Source organism: Calliopsis andreniformis, chromosome 9 (genome assembly GCF_051401765.1).
Source record: "Calliopsis andreniformis isolate RMS-2024a chromosome 9, iyCalAndr_principal, whole genome shotgun sequence".
In the NCBI taxonomy this organism is placed as follows: Eukaryota; Metazoa; Arthropoda; class Insecta; order Hymenoptera; family Andrenidae; genus Calliopsis; species Calliopsis andreniformis.
In genome coordinates, this window is record NC_135070.1 from 10403522 (window position 1) to 10419086 (window position 15565).

Consider the following 15565-nt stretch of genomic DNA (forward strand, 5'->3'; position numbering starts at 1 on the left):
ATATGTTATGTATTCTAAAAAAAATTTTTTTAATGATTATTTAAATTTTCATCAAATATCAGTTTAATTTTGTTTATATGCATGTACTGTATACAATTTCAATTCAATAAAGTTTATTTAAACATAATTTGTTATGTATGAAATTATTCTGTTTATAATTTCAATATTCGAACGTATATCCTAGGTGGCTCGTTGGTCTAGGGGTATGATTCTCGCTTCGGGTGCGAGAGGTCCCGGGTTCAAATCCCGGACGAGCCCACAAGGAATTTATTTTTTTTTACTTTTCTATGCTTCTTAATATATACATCGTAATAATATTGTTTATACGTTCATTAATTAAATAGTATGTTTCTATCCTATAATAAAACGAGAAATGATTAATTAATTTGAAAGCACGAAGAACTATCAAACATATCAAACATGGCGCTCGCGTGGAATCCGTCAAAAAAACATAGTGATCGCGAAAGGTATATTTATTTAAACATTTAAATACTTACAGTGTTATTTTATGTGCTTGTTTTTACAAAAACATCTCATAAATAATCTTTACACAGTCAGTTTTATACAAAATATCTTTGTACCCTATTACCATCTGCTACATAACCTAGCTAGAATGGAAGTGACAAACATAATGTACATTTTATTTTTACTGTAGGTGGATCTGTATTTATCCAGTTTACTTAAATAGTAAGAGGACTTTAGCGGGAGGACGGAAACTTGCGAAAGAGAAGTGCGTGGAGAACCCTACACATCAAGAAATACGTGATGTTTTAGTGGCTGCTGGTTTCAATGTTGGAGTGGAAAATAAACTCCATCCAAGAGAACGTAGCAAGGAACTGTTATATCGTGGTCGTATTCGCGTACAACTGAAAAATGACGATGGCACACCTATAAAATCTGAATTTCCCACTAGAGATTCACTGTTAGAGTATATAGGTACTACTATACCAAAATTAAAAAGTCGTCAAGGAAAACAAGTAAAAGTTGAACAGGCTCCTCAAGCATCGAGTTCATCATCAAAAAAGGGAAAGGGAAAAGGAAGGAGGTAATGAAGTAACATGAGAGTACTATAGGATTTACAAATATTTTCCATTCCTGTTTATTTCAATATTGAATTGAGAATTGTTCTCATGTACAAAAAGAAATTGTATTACATTTTGTATAAAGTTGTTTACAAACAGACTCAAACTGCACATTGTACACCTATGCAAACGAAGGTTTAATACAGTTTTTAAATGTTGAATATCTTGTATCTTATGTCCCTCAAATCTTCAGACATATATTATGCAATGATAATGTTTCCCTTCTTGTTTTAATATTTTCTTTATCAACTTCATAAAAAAAGTATTTATCAGTCAATGCCACAACACTTACTTTATCTTACTATTAATGCTTTCATCTTATATTTTTTCTTGTTGCGGTTCATTTGTTTCTTCATCTGCATTTTTAACAGAACCTACTATAGTCTGATCTGTGTCTAAATCACTATTTATACAGTTGGAAGGTTGCTGTTGCATAGATCCAACAGTAGGAGATGATGACAGTTCTTTATTAGTATGAGGAACATATTTTAAGACATATCCAATAGGCTCAGGATGCCCAAACAAATTAGGATGAATTACATTTGATAGAACCTATAATTTTGTACATGATAATTATCATCTGTATTGATTTCAAATAATTTACGTGAATTCATACTTACTTTATGGTGTAAATCAGTAGGAGCAGCTCCTAATATAGTAGACTGTAACTGTGTTAAATCACCTAAAGAATTGTCTCTAATTTTACCATGTTGTAGCTAGAAAAACAAATAATATTAAAATTATGTATTAAAGTTATTTAAAGTATGTACACCAAATTAAACAGAAGTACTTACCAAACTAGTGCTTCCAACAAGTTTATTATGCGAAGGTACAGGTAATCTTAAAGGATACTGTAAAGGTTGGTGAATAGGTAAATGTAAAGGTTGGTGAATTGGTAAATGTAAAGGGTGATGCAAGGGCAAAGTTGGTAGTAATATTTTATTAAGTTCTGTCTGTGCATGTAATAAACCCTGTACAGGCAGAGTAGCAGCTCTTATTAAACTGCTTGGGATAGTACGTAATCTATTAATGTGTGGATGTAAATTAGGGTGTAGAACAGAATGTAGTAAACTAGCTCTTGGAATATGTGGCACAGCACCATATAGGTTTAGAGGTAATTGTAACAAAGGCTGTAATTTAGCACTACTGGGTTTGTACAGAGCAGGCATATGAAATAGGGGTGTATGAATTTGTGGAGCACCAACAATGGAATCAGAAGAATTTGTATTAGAATTTTCATTGATTGTGATTGAATCTGTGTTGCCTTCATTTGATGGGCTGCTCATTCCAACTATACTTTCGTCTGCATTGTTTGAATCACAATTTGATGACTGGACGAAATGAGTGTGACCTTTTAATGGACCTCCCGCGAGAAAGTAATTTGCGACTTGATGTGCATCATCTAAGGGACATCAAAAATGTATAAAGGTGTAATGGTCACTTTAAGTCTATATTAGTTACTTTTCTTTTTCTTACGTGGTCTAAGGTGTCGTCTAGCTCCTATTAATGTACGTGATGTTCTCTCCTGTTTTACTGAGTCATCAGAATTGGTCATCAAATCAACGTTTTTTAATTCCCTTTGAGAACGTACTGCAGATTTTGGTTCTAAAAAAATGAAATTAGTCACTAAATAAACATTTTATATGTAAGTGGAATATTTTGTATTATACGTGTAAACATTCACATATATATAAGATATAAAATATGCATAATTCTTTACCATTTTGGTCATTGTGTAAATCAGGGAGTTGGTTTTTTGTTGAAGTAGATGGTTTCACACTATTAATTTTGGTACAGAATACACCATACTGACACTGTTCATTATAATATAAAATAAAAAGTATGAACAATAACTGACACCACTTCATACTTGTATGAAGCGAATGATATTTAAAAACCAAACAGCAGCAACGCTATCAAATATCCCAAGGAGGCAAAATTCATACTGAAGCTGTGCATAATTGCACCTGAAATTTATTGGCTTTGTAACGGAGAATTTGCTGACGATTTATAAAACAGTTTTTCTGTTTGTACATGACATAAACGCTTACTTCGATATAACGATTGTAACGAATTATTACATCAGATGTTAAGGAATTGATGCAACAAAGACTTCTGTTGCAATGTGTACATATATACGTCTATTGTTATAATATACACGTTTCATTTGTTATTAATATCAGTTATAAATTTTTTAAACTGTGTTTGAATGATAAAAATATAAAATAAGAAAAAAATTATTTATAAACTGTGTAAGTACTAATGAATACGTACTTGAACTTCATGATTTATAAAAACAAAAAATGCAAAAAGAAAACCTTCACCGTGACAATGTGTTGCATTGAACACATTGCCGTGACCAGGATTCGAACCTGGGTTACTACGGCCACAACGTAGGGTCCTAACCACTAGACGATCACGGCTATTGAAGGTCGTAGTAAAGAATTTGATTTTTTATATGAAATAGTCAACATATAACATTTACACAAAATTTTTTATTTCTTTAAATAAAATAGTTCTTATTGAGAAAGAAAATATCATTCATTGTATTCAATAAGATTTATTCTTGAGTATATAATGTATAAATGTTAAGAAAAGAATTAAGATAAATATGACTAAAATATGTATTTATGAGTATTTGCAATCTGAATCGATCAGAATGAAATTAGAAAATTATAGATTTGAAATGATTACAAATAAAAGAATTTTTGAATGCCGATTGATTTTGAGTCGGGATAACAATAGTTATACTTTATGCTCATAGATGGCGACTGTATACTACTAAAGAGGGGAGAACGAATAGCTCCACAGACTTGTTGTGCTCCTAGTAATGTCCGGCTTCGCGTGACCGTCGTTGTTGCTATCGTGGCATTGTGATTTAGCAACAGTGTTTCAATTCTGTAAAAAGTAGTTTTCATAAAAACATAAGAATCATAAAGTTGCGTGATGTGACGAAGATTTATGACCTGGGGCCTGGAACAACCATAAGACAAGACTATTCTAAACACAGTGTCATATCCAGCAGAGATTCCCGCGCGAATCGTGCGTTAGGTACGTGCCTATTCCAGTGGGTACCAACTTGTATCAAATATTTTCAATTCGTATTGAATAATACGAATAATACACTGTTTAAAATAATTGAATTTAAATGAAAACTCAGATAATGGAGCATAGTTTTTTTAATATAATCAGTTAAGAATGTAACTGTTGAATAGAAGAGGTTACTGTAAAGCTTCCATAATCCGTTTTCAATTTATTCACATTTTATAGAAATATTATAAATTACATATGAAATATTCTCTTTTATTTGCAATGTATTGGGTGATGTTTCTATGAGTTAAAACTTTTTCGAAACTTCAGTGTTTTATTCAAATAATTGAAGTAATTTTTATTTTGTTTTACATTTGAAGTTGTAGGTAAGTATAATACAAATTTAGAATATCATCTTATAGTGTTGCTCTCTCTTTAGCTTTCGCCGAAAAATTCCAATTTTTCGAATGACATTTTCAAGACACATTACTTACATATGTGTATCAAATTGATAGTGTTCCATGTAGTAATTAGTACCTACGTAACTACTAATTCTAGAAACAATAAACTAAGCTATAGGTGTATTGTAAGAAATTTATTTCGTATTGGCATGCAGTAATTGACATCTTACAAAGTTAATCATACGTGTGCACTTAATACAGCTACAAATACGGTCCTGAGATCTAGGCTAACAACCTCCTCAATTGTTCTGTTCTCCTAGTAAGGAGAATCTCCGAGAGAGCCTACCTCAACGACATTAGTAATACGATAGTCCAGTAGTCTTCATGTTCGTATCTTCCTCTTTTATTTTCCTTATTCATCTTTCACCTCATTGCATGTATGTTTGTGTATAAAATGGAATCAGTCGTATATGCACATATGTATTTTTGATCATCTCCCAAATTAAAATTATCTTGTTTTCATATTACATGAGTACAATACATTAAGTTATATCTTTTTCATTGTTATTATTCTTCAAGCCCAGCTCGCATAATTGCATTAATTAATTTATCGAAATCCTTGGCACATTCCTTCTTGTTTTTGTAATCAATGGTATGGACCTGAAGTTATAAAATTTCCTGAAAATATTTATTATTTAGAAGGAAAAAATGATAATACGCAGATCGAATACCTGTTTAACAAACTTTGCTTTTAATTGTTTATCCAGCAGCATCATTTGTTCACCGATTTTAAGATTTGTGAACGTTTTTAGTCGCAAACGACCGAATTTCTTTCGAAATTTTTTTATGTCACCAGCGCACACGTCTTCAAGTTCTTGAATTTTTCCATGTATCTTGCGTTGCTGCTTTCCTAATTGGTCCACCTTTCTCGTGAACTTTCCCAGATCTGCATATCCGCGTCGGTAATCGTTTCTCATTTTTAATCTGAATTTCTCCTTTATCTACACATAATAAAAAATCATAAATAAAATCGTTTATGAATTCATCCTATTCAAAATCAAAATTTTTATCACGATTTGCTGCAATTTTCGACAGCTACGTTACTGAAACTTGTTCGATTACAATGACCTACTTATTTAAGCAACGATTTTATCGGTAACTGAAAGCAAAATTACATAGTACACATTTCTTATTAAAATTATATTATACAATTAAAAATTAGAGAGGTGACAGCACCATTAATCTACATAGTTATACTTTTATACGTAGTGAGGAAAAACGTTAACATAAAGTTATCCATGTTTCCAGAATAAAGGAAAATATGTAATTACTTGCGCGATTGCATTTAATACTTGAACTATAAATTCTTGTGGCACATTAATATGTTTGCTAAAAATATTTTCGATTCGCGCTCGGTTCGCTTCTATCCACGCCTCGACCTTCTCGTCGATGACCTCGTTACTGTAATCTATCCAAAGGGATTCTTCTTGGTTAACGTTATCGGCCACTTTCGACAGGACTTCACCGCTCCAATATAACACGCGATCTTTTTCCTCCAGTAAAACGCCCCACGTGTATGGTACACGTCCTATAACTTGACCCATTGTTAGTGCTCGAATGTATCGTTACTGGAACACGTACCACTGTGTCAATGATCTATCAGTTTAACGCTCCTTATGGAGCAACAAATATATGTAGCGTCCTCTGGTTCACCTTCGTTGGACGGTTTCTGAAACGTTTAATTATTCTCTCGAATATTTAAATATTACGTTGATTTAAAATTCATTCCTTTGTAATATTTTAATAATACGATTATTTTAATAACATGATTATAAAAATACGATTATTAAAATATGAGGTGAATTTTATTTCCTCGACATCAAACGTCGTGTGATTTTAATTTGGATGGAATAATCGTCTGAAGTGGATTTTTGTACAATTCCGTAGAAAAATATTTATTTGAAATAATTGTTAGATCGAAACCCAAGTTTGAGAATAGTAGCATAGTACTCTGTTTTAACGATAAGTATAGTTCATTTGTTAGTCTTGATTAGTTGAGAATACACTCTTTTTAATGTACAAAGGTGCCTGATCATGATGATAATTATGATTTTGTGAGCAAAAGTAGTCGCGAACAGGTAGAAGGAGAAGTAATTTTAAAATATAGAAAAAATTTGAAATCCTGAATACTGGAATATTTTAAAGCTTTTTCGTTTAAAAGTTTGATTATTGGAGCGTTTGATAATTTCAAAAATTTGAAAATATGAAAATTTGTGATCTCTCTGGCTGAGGAAAGAAAGAAAGTGGTAGAGATTAAACGAATTATAACTCGAAACGGAAATCACAATTATGCAGTAATTATAACCGGTCGCGTTCGTAATTCGATAAGAACTTCATTGAAGTTTTATAATAATTTTAGAATAAGACGAGAAAAAACAGCGTCTTGTTTATCGCTGAATAAATAGATTACGTTAAAAAGAGGGACGCGGTATGGGCGGTTGCTTTTTTCTCCCTCTTCCATTGTGCGAAAACAACGCGACCAGCTGCATAATGCCTGGAAACTTGGCTCATCCGCGAGAAGAGGTCGATTCTTCGCGGAGTGTCCGCGAGGATTACATTGTGCGTGATTTTACGCTGTCGAGCGTGGAAAAAGGAAGTGGAACGGACATCCGGCCGTCTCGAGAGCCCGCGAAATTCAATCGGCGTGAAGCTCGTGTCGGGGGTGTCAATTTGAAGCAACGTAATCTCCGTTCAGCCCCCCGATCCAATAGCCGGTTTATTGATTTCAATTTGAGACCGTGTAAAGGGCTGTTTACAACAACGCGAAGTGGCGTAAATCTGATGCTACTTTACGTTCTACGCACAGTTAACAAATTCTCGTCCAATACTTATGTACTTATAGTAGATTTTATTGCAAGATCATGAATTCATGTTTTATTACTGTGAATAATAAGGGAGGATTACGGTTTTTAAATTATTAATTATGTTAATTGGATAATTTCGTCGAATATTTTTCTTGAAAATAATCAATTCTGAACTGACAAGGTTACAGTAGGATATAAGGAAAAATTTGTGTTGGATGTTAGATAAGAAAGTATTTTCAGCAGCTTCTATACTAGAAATTCATACTTTTATCGTTTGTATCAAATTCCTTTTAAAAAATTAATTATACCTGCTTTAATTAAATACAAAAATATTTCCATTCGATACAGACGACAAGTGCATCAATGTAACTGAAAATTTTAATATCTATTCTTTTTGGTTAAATTAATATACATTAATTAGGTGTAATTTATGTAAAATTCTTGATACGAAATTCTCTTGTTATTTATCTTTTGTCGAATGAAATTATTGTATGAGCTTTAAAATTGAATTTTCACGAGTATTTTTCAGAGAGGAAATATGAAATTACATTCGCTTTGATCTCAGTTTTAACTAACGTAATAATTTTTATATAATTTCGACCAACGTTAACACAGAAAAAAATATAAAATATTTTTGGAAATAATATAGACATTGAGACACATTATACTTGTAGAAATATGACCTAATAATTAACCAATTGTTTGAAAAAGGGAAAGTTCAATCGGTATGTTACTTCTCGACTGACAACTAATCACAAATTGAAACAATGCTTACCAATTTGAATAGGTCAGTGTGAATGTCACTTAATATTGTCCCTGACCGCTATCATTATCGTATCCGATGCTTCATTGACCACATCCTAACCTACATCATGTGTGCGTCACATGCATTGCGTGTATTCCTATAAATGTGCAAATCCGTATCTATCGGCACATATATGTATACATCTGATATTATAATTTAGATAGTATGATAGAGCGACTTAAAACCACTACTTTAATAATGAATCACACTATTACATACACCTTTCCTGACTTTTCAATTACTATGTAAAATGGATCTACTATTTTCTCAGTATGGACCTGATCTAGATTATCGCCACTGCAGATGATTGAAATTTTAGAAATAGCATAATACATTTTTTGTTAAGAGATGCCCTAGTTAGTAATTACATTGATCTTTACTCGTTATTAAAGTGGTACTTAAAGAGCAGTTGTCTTGGGTGACCAGTAGATTTTGCCGCGACTTAGCACAAGTTGTCGAATGAAACGTGTTGTCCCGTGACGACACGTACACCGACGAAATTGCTACTCTTAGTCACTCGCTTTGTGCCTCTGTAAATAGGGGTGTTTGGGGGCAAGAGAGTACTTTATCGCGAGGAAATTCAGGGAAATCCGTATAAGGGTGATCCCCTTACGCGTAGCTGTGCTTACGCGAGTCAGTCAAGGAAAAGAAAGTACAAAGTGTATTTGATGACAGTATGTACCATGCTTAGTTAGTTAGTGAAGACTACATGTGTTTACCATGAGTTATTTCCAATGAGATCTTAAGTAAGGTATCAAAAAAGGTATCAGTAGAAGCCTCCTTAATTTTGAAAAAAAATGTAAAGCAGTTGTTAATGAATATGTATGCACTCATATACTGTGTTAGTAATAAATAGTGTTGTACGCAAGATCCTTAGACAATTCGCAAAAAAGTCAAAGGTGGATGTGTATTACAAGGCTTAATCTATCTATTGCCCATTTTCCTTGGCGAGAAGAAAATCGCAACTAAAAATATACTGGTCTTTTTTAAATTGCTATTTCTGAAAACCATGTCAGAACAGGATCAGTACCTTTAAAGGTGAACTACTATGAAATAATAGACTTGCAATGGGAAACGAAGCTGCCTTTGTAACTTGTAACGTTAATTTTTCAATGAGAAATCCACTATCCTCATCGAGCTTTATTTCAGTATCATCATGGCTGCCAGATCAGCTGAATGTCTTAATATTTCAGTCGAGACGAATCTACATCCTTCTTGTTCCCTTTGGAGCTGTTAATCTTCCGGTCTGGGTGTCTGAATGCGCATCGAATGCGTTATCCAGCCCGTCTCACGGCTGTATCCAGAGACGAGGTAATTAAGGGAGTCCAATTATATCTGTTGCAAAGACGCAGTTAGATGTTACGTCTTCCCTGCGCGTAATCCTCTTCCATGGCATACGTTATCATCGTGCAGTTAAGGGGCTTTAAGCGTCGCTACAGATTGGATTTTTAAATCCTTTGGGCCTTGTGAATCTATTAGAAGTGAGAGCGCAGTCGCCTAGAAAATTACGATCTCTCTAATCTTCCATATTTCACATTTGCTCTTATACAAGATGTTCGATAATAGGCGGTAGAAATTTTAAGGAGTGATTCCACGAGCTAAAATAAGACGAAAATTATGAATGACAAAATTGCGTTCAAGGATTTGTTTCTGAGTTATTAATTGTGAAAAATACACCTGAAATGCGCTAGAATTGTGTCTAACCTAGGACTGGACTTATTCTACTGCCAGCATGCATTATACTTGCCGGGTCAGACGCAGTGATATCAGTAGAACTGGTTCTCAAGCCAGACATGTTTGAACTGTCTCTTAAGCATTTTCTCAATAATTAATATCTTGGGAACAAAGATTTTTGGTTTTTCTTTGATTTTGGTTTCTGGAACCACTTCTTGAAGTTTCTGACACTTTTCGAATACTCTGCATAGTATATGAAGTTTCTCGAAACTTTGGCTGATAAGGGAGAACATGCAACTTTCGATACAAGATTGTTGCAAGACTATAACAATATTAGTCTAAGTATCTTTCATTATTTTCTTTGTCATTCTATTTTTTCTAAATTGTGAAAACAGCGTCTCGATAAATTGCACTCTTTAATATGTCAAAAAATTGAGTCTGTAAGATTAGATCATCTGAACATCTAAATAGCAAAATCTTTCAATTTTGCATACTAGTATACCACTTATAGTATGAATAAAGTCCTTGACATTTACGTGCTCGTTGGCCCCAATTTTCTATTCATAATAGAGACATGAATAACTATATCCTAATGGTTTTGGAAGTATTCGTAAGAACCAGCAGTGAATGAAAATTCTCCAAATCAATTTTAAACTACCTACTAGGTAGCACTAGGTGCTACCTACTGCTCGAAATGAGTAAAAGGCCAAACGATTATGAAGTAGACCTTTCCCCATCCCCTCGACACATTTAACGACGTCGACCGACGTTTAGTCGTGGGTACAAACACGTGAAAATTTCTATAGGCCGTTACACACACGACGTTCGCTTTATGGTATCGTTCGAGCGACAAATTGTACTAAAAATAACCCTTTGCGCTCTGCCACCACCTGACTATTCGTGCGTGCGAAAGTGGCCTCGAACGGTCGCGTCATGTACACTCTGCTCTGGCTTCCCTTTGAAGTGTGAACGATTGGATGTCTCCAAGCTTACGAATTACGTAGCCGCGCGTACTGTGCTAAACGCGCGTCAGTATGATTTTACAGGCTGACCTAAGGTCGGATCGAAGAAAAAATCGACTTGGAAGGCCTCTCACCAGTCGCCTTGACGAGTAGTTTACCCCTGCGCATCTTCGAGAGCGACGCTTTAGACATTTTTACATGCCTAAGACTCTAATCGTGCCCTGTACTCTTAAAGTACGTAGATGTGTGAAGTTCCAAACGCGCAGGTCCTAAAAATAAGAATTTTCTAAAATATGTCGAAGTGGAAGTTATGAAATTAAACACTGGAAATATTGTTACATATTTCAGTTTATGAAATGGACGTAAACTTTAATAAAATATCACTTTAAATCTGAACTTAGGTTCGTTTAAAACATGTTTTAATTTGGACCGCTGAATAAATTAGTTTAAATGGACGAAGTTGGAATTTATTTTTAAATGTAACTACTCATTTTATATTTTGAAAATACAGAGATAAGAATCTACTCTAATTTAATTTAATTCAGATAAGTATCTTTTTTTTAAAACTGGTGTTTTCTCATAATCTGAATATATTGCAGAATATTACGTATCGATATAAAGTCAAAGCAATAATAAATAGAAGTTCTTAAGCATATTATATTGTTACATGTGATTATTAATCAAATTTGATCATGAATTAAACGTTATCATATTAATGATGGTTATATTTTCTATAGACATTTACATGTGCATTTCACACATGCATGATTGAGTTAAACAAAGTTAAACATGAATAAGCGTTAAGTAATGAATAAAACTTTATATTTAACAAACAATGAATGAACTTCTTATTTTAGTAGATATATCATGATTCTTTATTTACGCACCATTAAATTCTTGTTTTAGAATCCTTAAATTTAAGAGCATATTCTATACGTTTTTGTAGCCCGAAAATTCATTTGCTATTTTTCAATATTGCAAGGCACGCGTGGTATCGATTATCAGTTTAAATTTAAACAATATTCGAAATTACACATAACGAAGCTTCGAGAGCGTATAACGCTTCATTACGCGCGATGATGCGATGAAATTAATTAATAAAATTCCGAGTTCCATCCGTGTACATATTATCGCGACGTTCAAAGGGGCTTAATCGAAATCAATCCAATTGGCGCAAACTCCCTCAAGGGGAAAAGGGAGTTAAAATCAAAATTGAAATTAACCCTTTAAAATTCACTCACCTTTTCATTTGTTATTTTGTTCGACTACAATACAGGGTGCCTGAATATGGATTCTTTTGAATAATACTCAAGCTATTTTATGGAATTTGCTTTGTACTGTTGCGTAGCTAGTTTTTGATGGAATGAGAAATAAGTTTTTTTATTTGTACAATTTTTTAGTATCTTTTATACGGTGATAGCACACTTACCTACTGACCTACTGAACACGAACTCTTGAACTGTGGGTTGATGGCCCTCAGGCACTTGCCATCTGAATTTATTAACATTACTAATTAATACACGAAGTCGTGATCACAATCACTTAATCTTCACCTTATTTTATTGATCAACCGTTAAGTTATCTCCCACCTAGTAAGAAATTCCTTATGTATTGTTTAATTATTTTCTATCTATCTACTTATTTCATTTACAAATTATCATCGCATAATCTACGATAATTACCAGTAGCTTCCTATCTCATCGTATTTCGTGATCAAGTTCCCATTCAATTAATTCCGGATTTCCTCGACGATCTCCCTCTCTCCAGATCACACAGTGATGTCTCATTTACGCTTTCCTTTCCCCCTAGAATAGATCAAAGAAGGGGGTCTGTCAGATTCGGTATCGACTTGTCGTTCATTATGTTTACAAACAGCTACCTTTAGCTCGGAGGTCGATCTTCAACCATCCGATTATATGTACGGTCGCGCAAGCTACGAACGCTCGTTTTGTAGCGATCGGATCTTTCCACATGGCGGATCAAAACACCGAGACCCACCGAATCGACCTGCCCAACGAGCACGGGCCATCTGACACGAAAAGAGACATCACTTCCGGTTCTGTTCGCTGGACGCAGTCAGAAAGAATTAACTGGATAACGCACGTATTCGTCCGTGCATCAAAGACACTCGAATTGGCTGTGCTCTTGTTCTACTACCTTAATCTTGGCTATCCGTTTATTTTGAAATCCGTTTGTGTCGTACTGTGACACTTGCTAGATATTAGCAATATAAGAATGATGACAACATTGTGAGGTCATATGTACCACGTCTCTTTGTTCAGTAATAATTGGTAAAAATTGGTGGAAAGTTGTAGATAATAGAGATACAGTGTGCTGTGAATAATTTTGCATATGAAAAAGGTTTCGTGTAAATTTATTATTCTACATTTTTTAGTCTTTGTCTATAACGTTTGTTTCCAAAAGCAAGGTTCGAATGCCTACTTTTGCTTAAAAATATAGCACCAATGAACAAAGGTAGTTCTTTAAAAATACACAAGTAGTCTTGCAGTTTTTGCGCTGCGGCGAATTGGCGTCCGTATTCAATTACCTTTGAAATCCTTTTGTAGTTGGACGTTAAAGCTGAAACTAATCCCAGGACACGCTGCAAGTTAGAAGCGAACGTTCCCAGGACATTATGGTGCTAAGCTTTATAGAAACCTGTATAGGGGGTAACGTAGTCGATAAAAAGGAGAAAAAGGGAAGGACGATAACAGTGCCTCCACTTTAGCGACAGGATACTTTGTGTCTAGTGTGAACAGGATACGCAAAAAGGGTCCTGGAATGTAGCTTCATCCCCTTCGTAAATAACGATTACTTGTTGGTGGTTGGGTATAAAAGAATGTCGGTAATTTCCTGTGTTCATAAAATAGAGATGTCTTCGCATAATAACAGTGTAGATTTTATTAAAAAAATGTCTGCCTAGTTAGTTACTTTAAAATTTTGAAAGTAATTAGGTGCTATTTAGTAGTGAGCTTTTAGAGCTGTTGATTTTTAATAATTATAATCCTTATTTCTTTAATAAATATTTATTATCGAAACAGAACAGTCAGCGAAAAATTTCTTCGTGTAGGTACTTAGATATATGCATATAAATTAACGATTTCCGGCATTAGTCCACGAAAAGTGTCAATTCGCAAAATCACTAGGTATTCTCAGAGCTTCTACCAAGCTTCCTTCCACATCATTTCCTACTCCTTCCAAAGGATTCCTCCGTTCTGCTCCGACATTGTCATAGGTCACGTACGTCTGTCGAACGCCAATACCTTCAATTCCATCAAACACAATTCTTCTAGACAAAATAATACGTTTCTCTAACCCCCTTTCGATAGAAGCTATGCCCGAAGCGTCCGATAGGCAGACTAACATTTATCCTATAAAACTTTAAACCCTATCCATTGGTGCAGAATTTAATAGAATCCTCTTCTTTCCAGCCGACTAACTTTAATAACCGAACTATTCCCCCTATTAAAGCTGAAGCATTCATTCCACAGAAATCATAACAAAACTGCAGAGTCTCGATTTCGATCGAAATCAATATCTAGTAATTAGGATTCCCACTGGTAACTCGCTATTACCTTCGGTCCCCGTGGCTCACAAAACAGCATTCCGCTTAAGGTCTTAGAATTTCCAATTACTGTGCGCCGCTCGACGATAGACGCAAGATCGAAGGCATCCGATACCAAAGTCCACGGGATTCCAGGCGGGATTCGGAGACTCTGTCACCGATCCGCCGTGTCCGGGTACCGTCTGGGAATCCCAGCGGGATGGGACCGAAGATCGAACGCGAAGGGGGATGGAATGGAGTCGCGCGTTCTGTAGCGAAATATTCTCCGAAAACGCAGCTAGAAATCGACGAATCGTGGCATTCGATCGACGATCCATTCTTTTTTCACGCTGGGGCTAACTCGCTCCGAAGGCAATGCCCTTTCTATCCTCCCGCCCCTGGTTGTTGCGCCTCGCGTTCTCCGCTGGTCTTTGGCCCGGCGTTCTTGTTCCTCGCGCGAGTCTATTTCCTTTTCGGTCGGTGGACTTGAGGGCGAAAGAGCACGGCAGGAAACGCTGGTAGTCGTGGTTATTTTCGAGCGGCCGGCTCGATACGTGGAAGCCATTGTTCGAGAGCGGTCCTAGTTTAGCAGTGATCCTCGGTGTCAGGCGGTCTAATAAAAGCCAGGTCAAGCTTGCGAACGGCTACCGATCGGACTCGACTCTGCGTGATTCATCCCCGCAGGCTACGACGGCCTGGATAAACGACCTGCTTCGCCCGTACGTCATGAGCAAACTGCCCAAGTATTTGGGGGTGGATCGCTCGACGTCAATTTGCCGAATCTCCTAATCGCCCTGGAGCTTCTCAAGCTCATTCATCTGTCTGCTGTTTCTTAGGGGTTGAATTTCGTTCTATGAGTCCCTTGATAGATTGCTAACTGTTTCTGCTGGAGTTTATCTTGCGGATACTGTATTCTCCAAGTGTTTTAGCTGGTACAATTTTCACTCGTAGACTGGCAATTTACTAGCAATGAGTCTGTGCAATGTTACAAGTGTACTTTTCAGAGATTGTTTCTGATATTAGCTCTGTCTTGTCAAAAAGGAGATTATTCTAATTAGTGTAGTTCCTTACATTTCCCTTTAATTGCTTCGAGGTTTTCAATAAGAGGACCCTTTGCTCTGGGTACTTGGAAAAGAAGTATCTCCTGGAACTTGAAATGAAATAGAAACTTGTGAAGGCGTAGAATATAGCAGCTTTCCCACG

The 15565-nt window shown here is 35.2% G+C and overlaps 3 protein-coding genes and 2 non-coding genes across 5 annotated transcripts; 2 read left to right on the plus strand and 3 right to left on the minus strand.

Moving 5' to 3' along the window:
- The first annotated feature begins 186 nt into the window (after positions 1 to 186).
- On the plus strand, positions 187 to 258 carry Trnap-cgg (transfer RNA proline (anticodon CGG)). The gene has a single exon. It is a non-coding gene; the product is annotated as a tRNA-Pro (tRNA).
- On the plus strand, positions 239 to 1243 carry Srp19 (signal recognition particle 19). The gene is made up of 2 exons (XM_076384294.1): positions 239 to 467; positions 656 to 1243. Exons 1-2 carry the CDS (start codon positions 421 to 423, stop codon positions 1047 to 1049), a joined length of 441 nt encoding a protein of 146 aa, XP_076240409.1. The 5' UTR covers positions 239 to 420; the 3' UTR covers positions 1050 to 1243.
- Positions 1216 to 3171, minus strand: LOC143182955 (uncharacterized). Its single transcript, XM_076384293.1, has 5 exons — positions 2803 to 3171; positions 2559 to 2687; positions 1877 to 2484; positions 1703 to 1798; positions 1216 to 1634 (listed from the first exon to the last, which is right to left on the minus strand). The coding sequence occupies exons 1-5, from the start codon at positions 2948 to 2950 to the stop codon at positions 1401 to 1403; spliced, it is 1215 nt and encodes a 404-aa protein (XP_076240408.1). The 5' UTR covers positions 2951 to 3171; the 3' UTR covers positions 1216 to 1400.
- Positions 3172 to 3433: 262 nt separating this feature from the next.
- Positions 3434 to 3505, minus strand: Trnah-gug (transfer RNA histidin (anticodon GUG)). Its single transcript has one exon. It is a non-coding gene; the product is annotated as a tRNA-His (tRNA).
- A 1569-nt stretch (positions 3506 to 5074) lies between these two features.
- Positions 5075 to 6117, minus strand: LOC143183816 (uncharacterized). Its single transcript, XM_076385553.1, has 3 exons — positions 5845 to 6117; positions 5245 to 5514; positions 5075 to 5173 (listed from the first exon to the last, which is right to left on the minus strand). Exons 1-3 carry the CDS (start codon positions 6115 to 6117, stop codon positions 5081 to 5083), a joined length of 636 nt encoding a protein of 211 aa, XP_076241668.1. The 3' UTR covers positions 5075 to 5080.
- Between the last annotated feature and the right edge of the window lie 9448 nt (positions 6118 to 15565).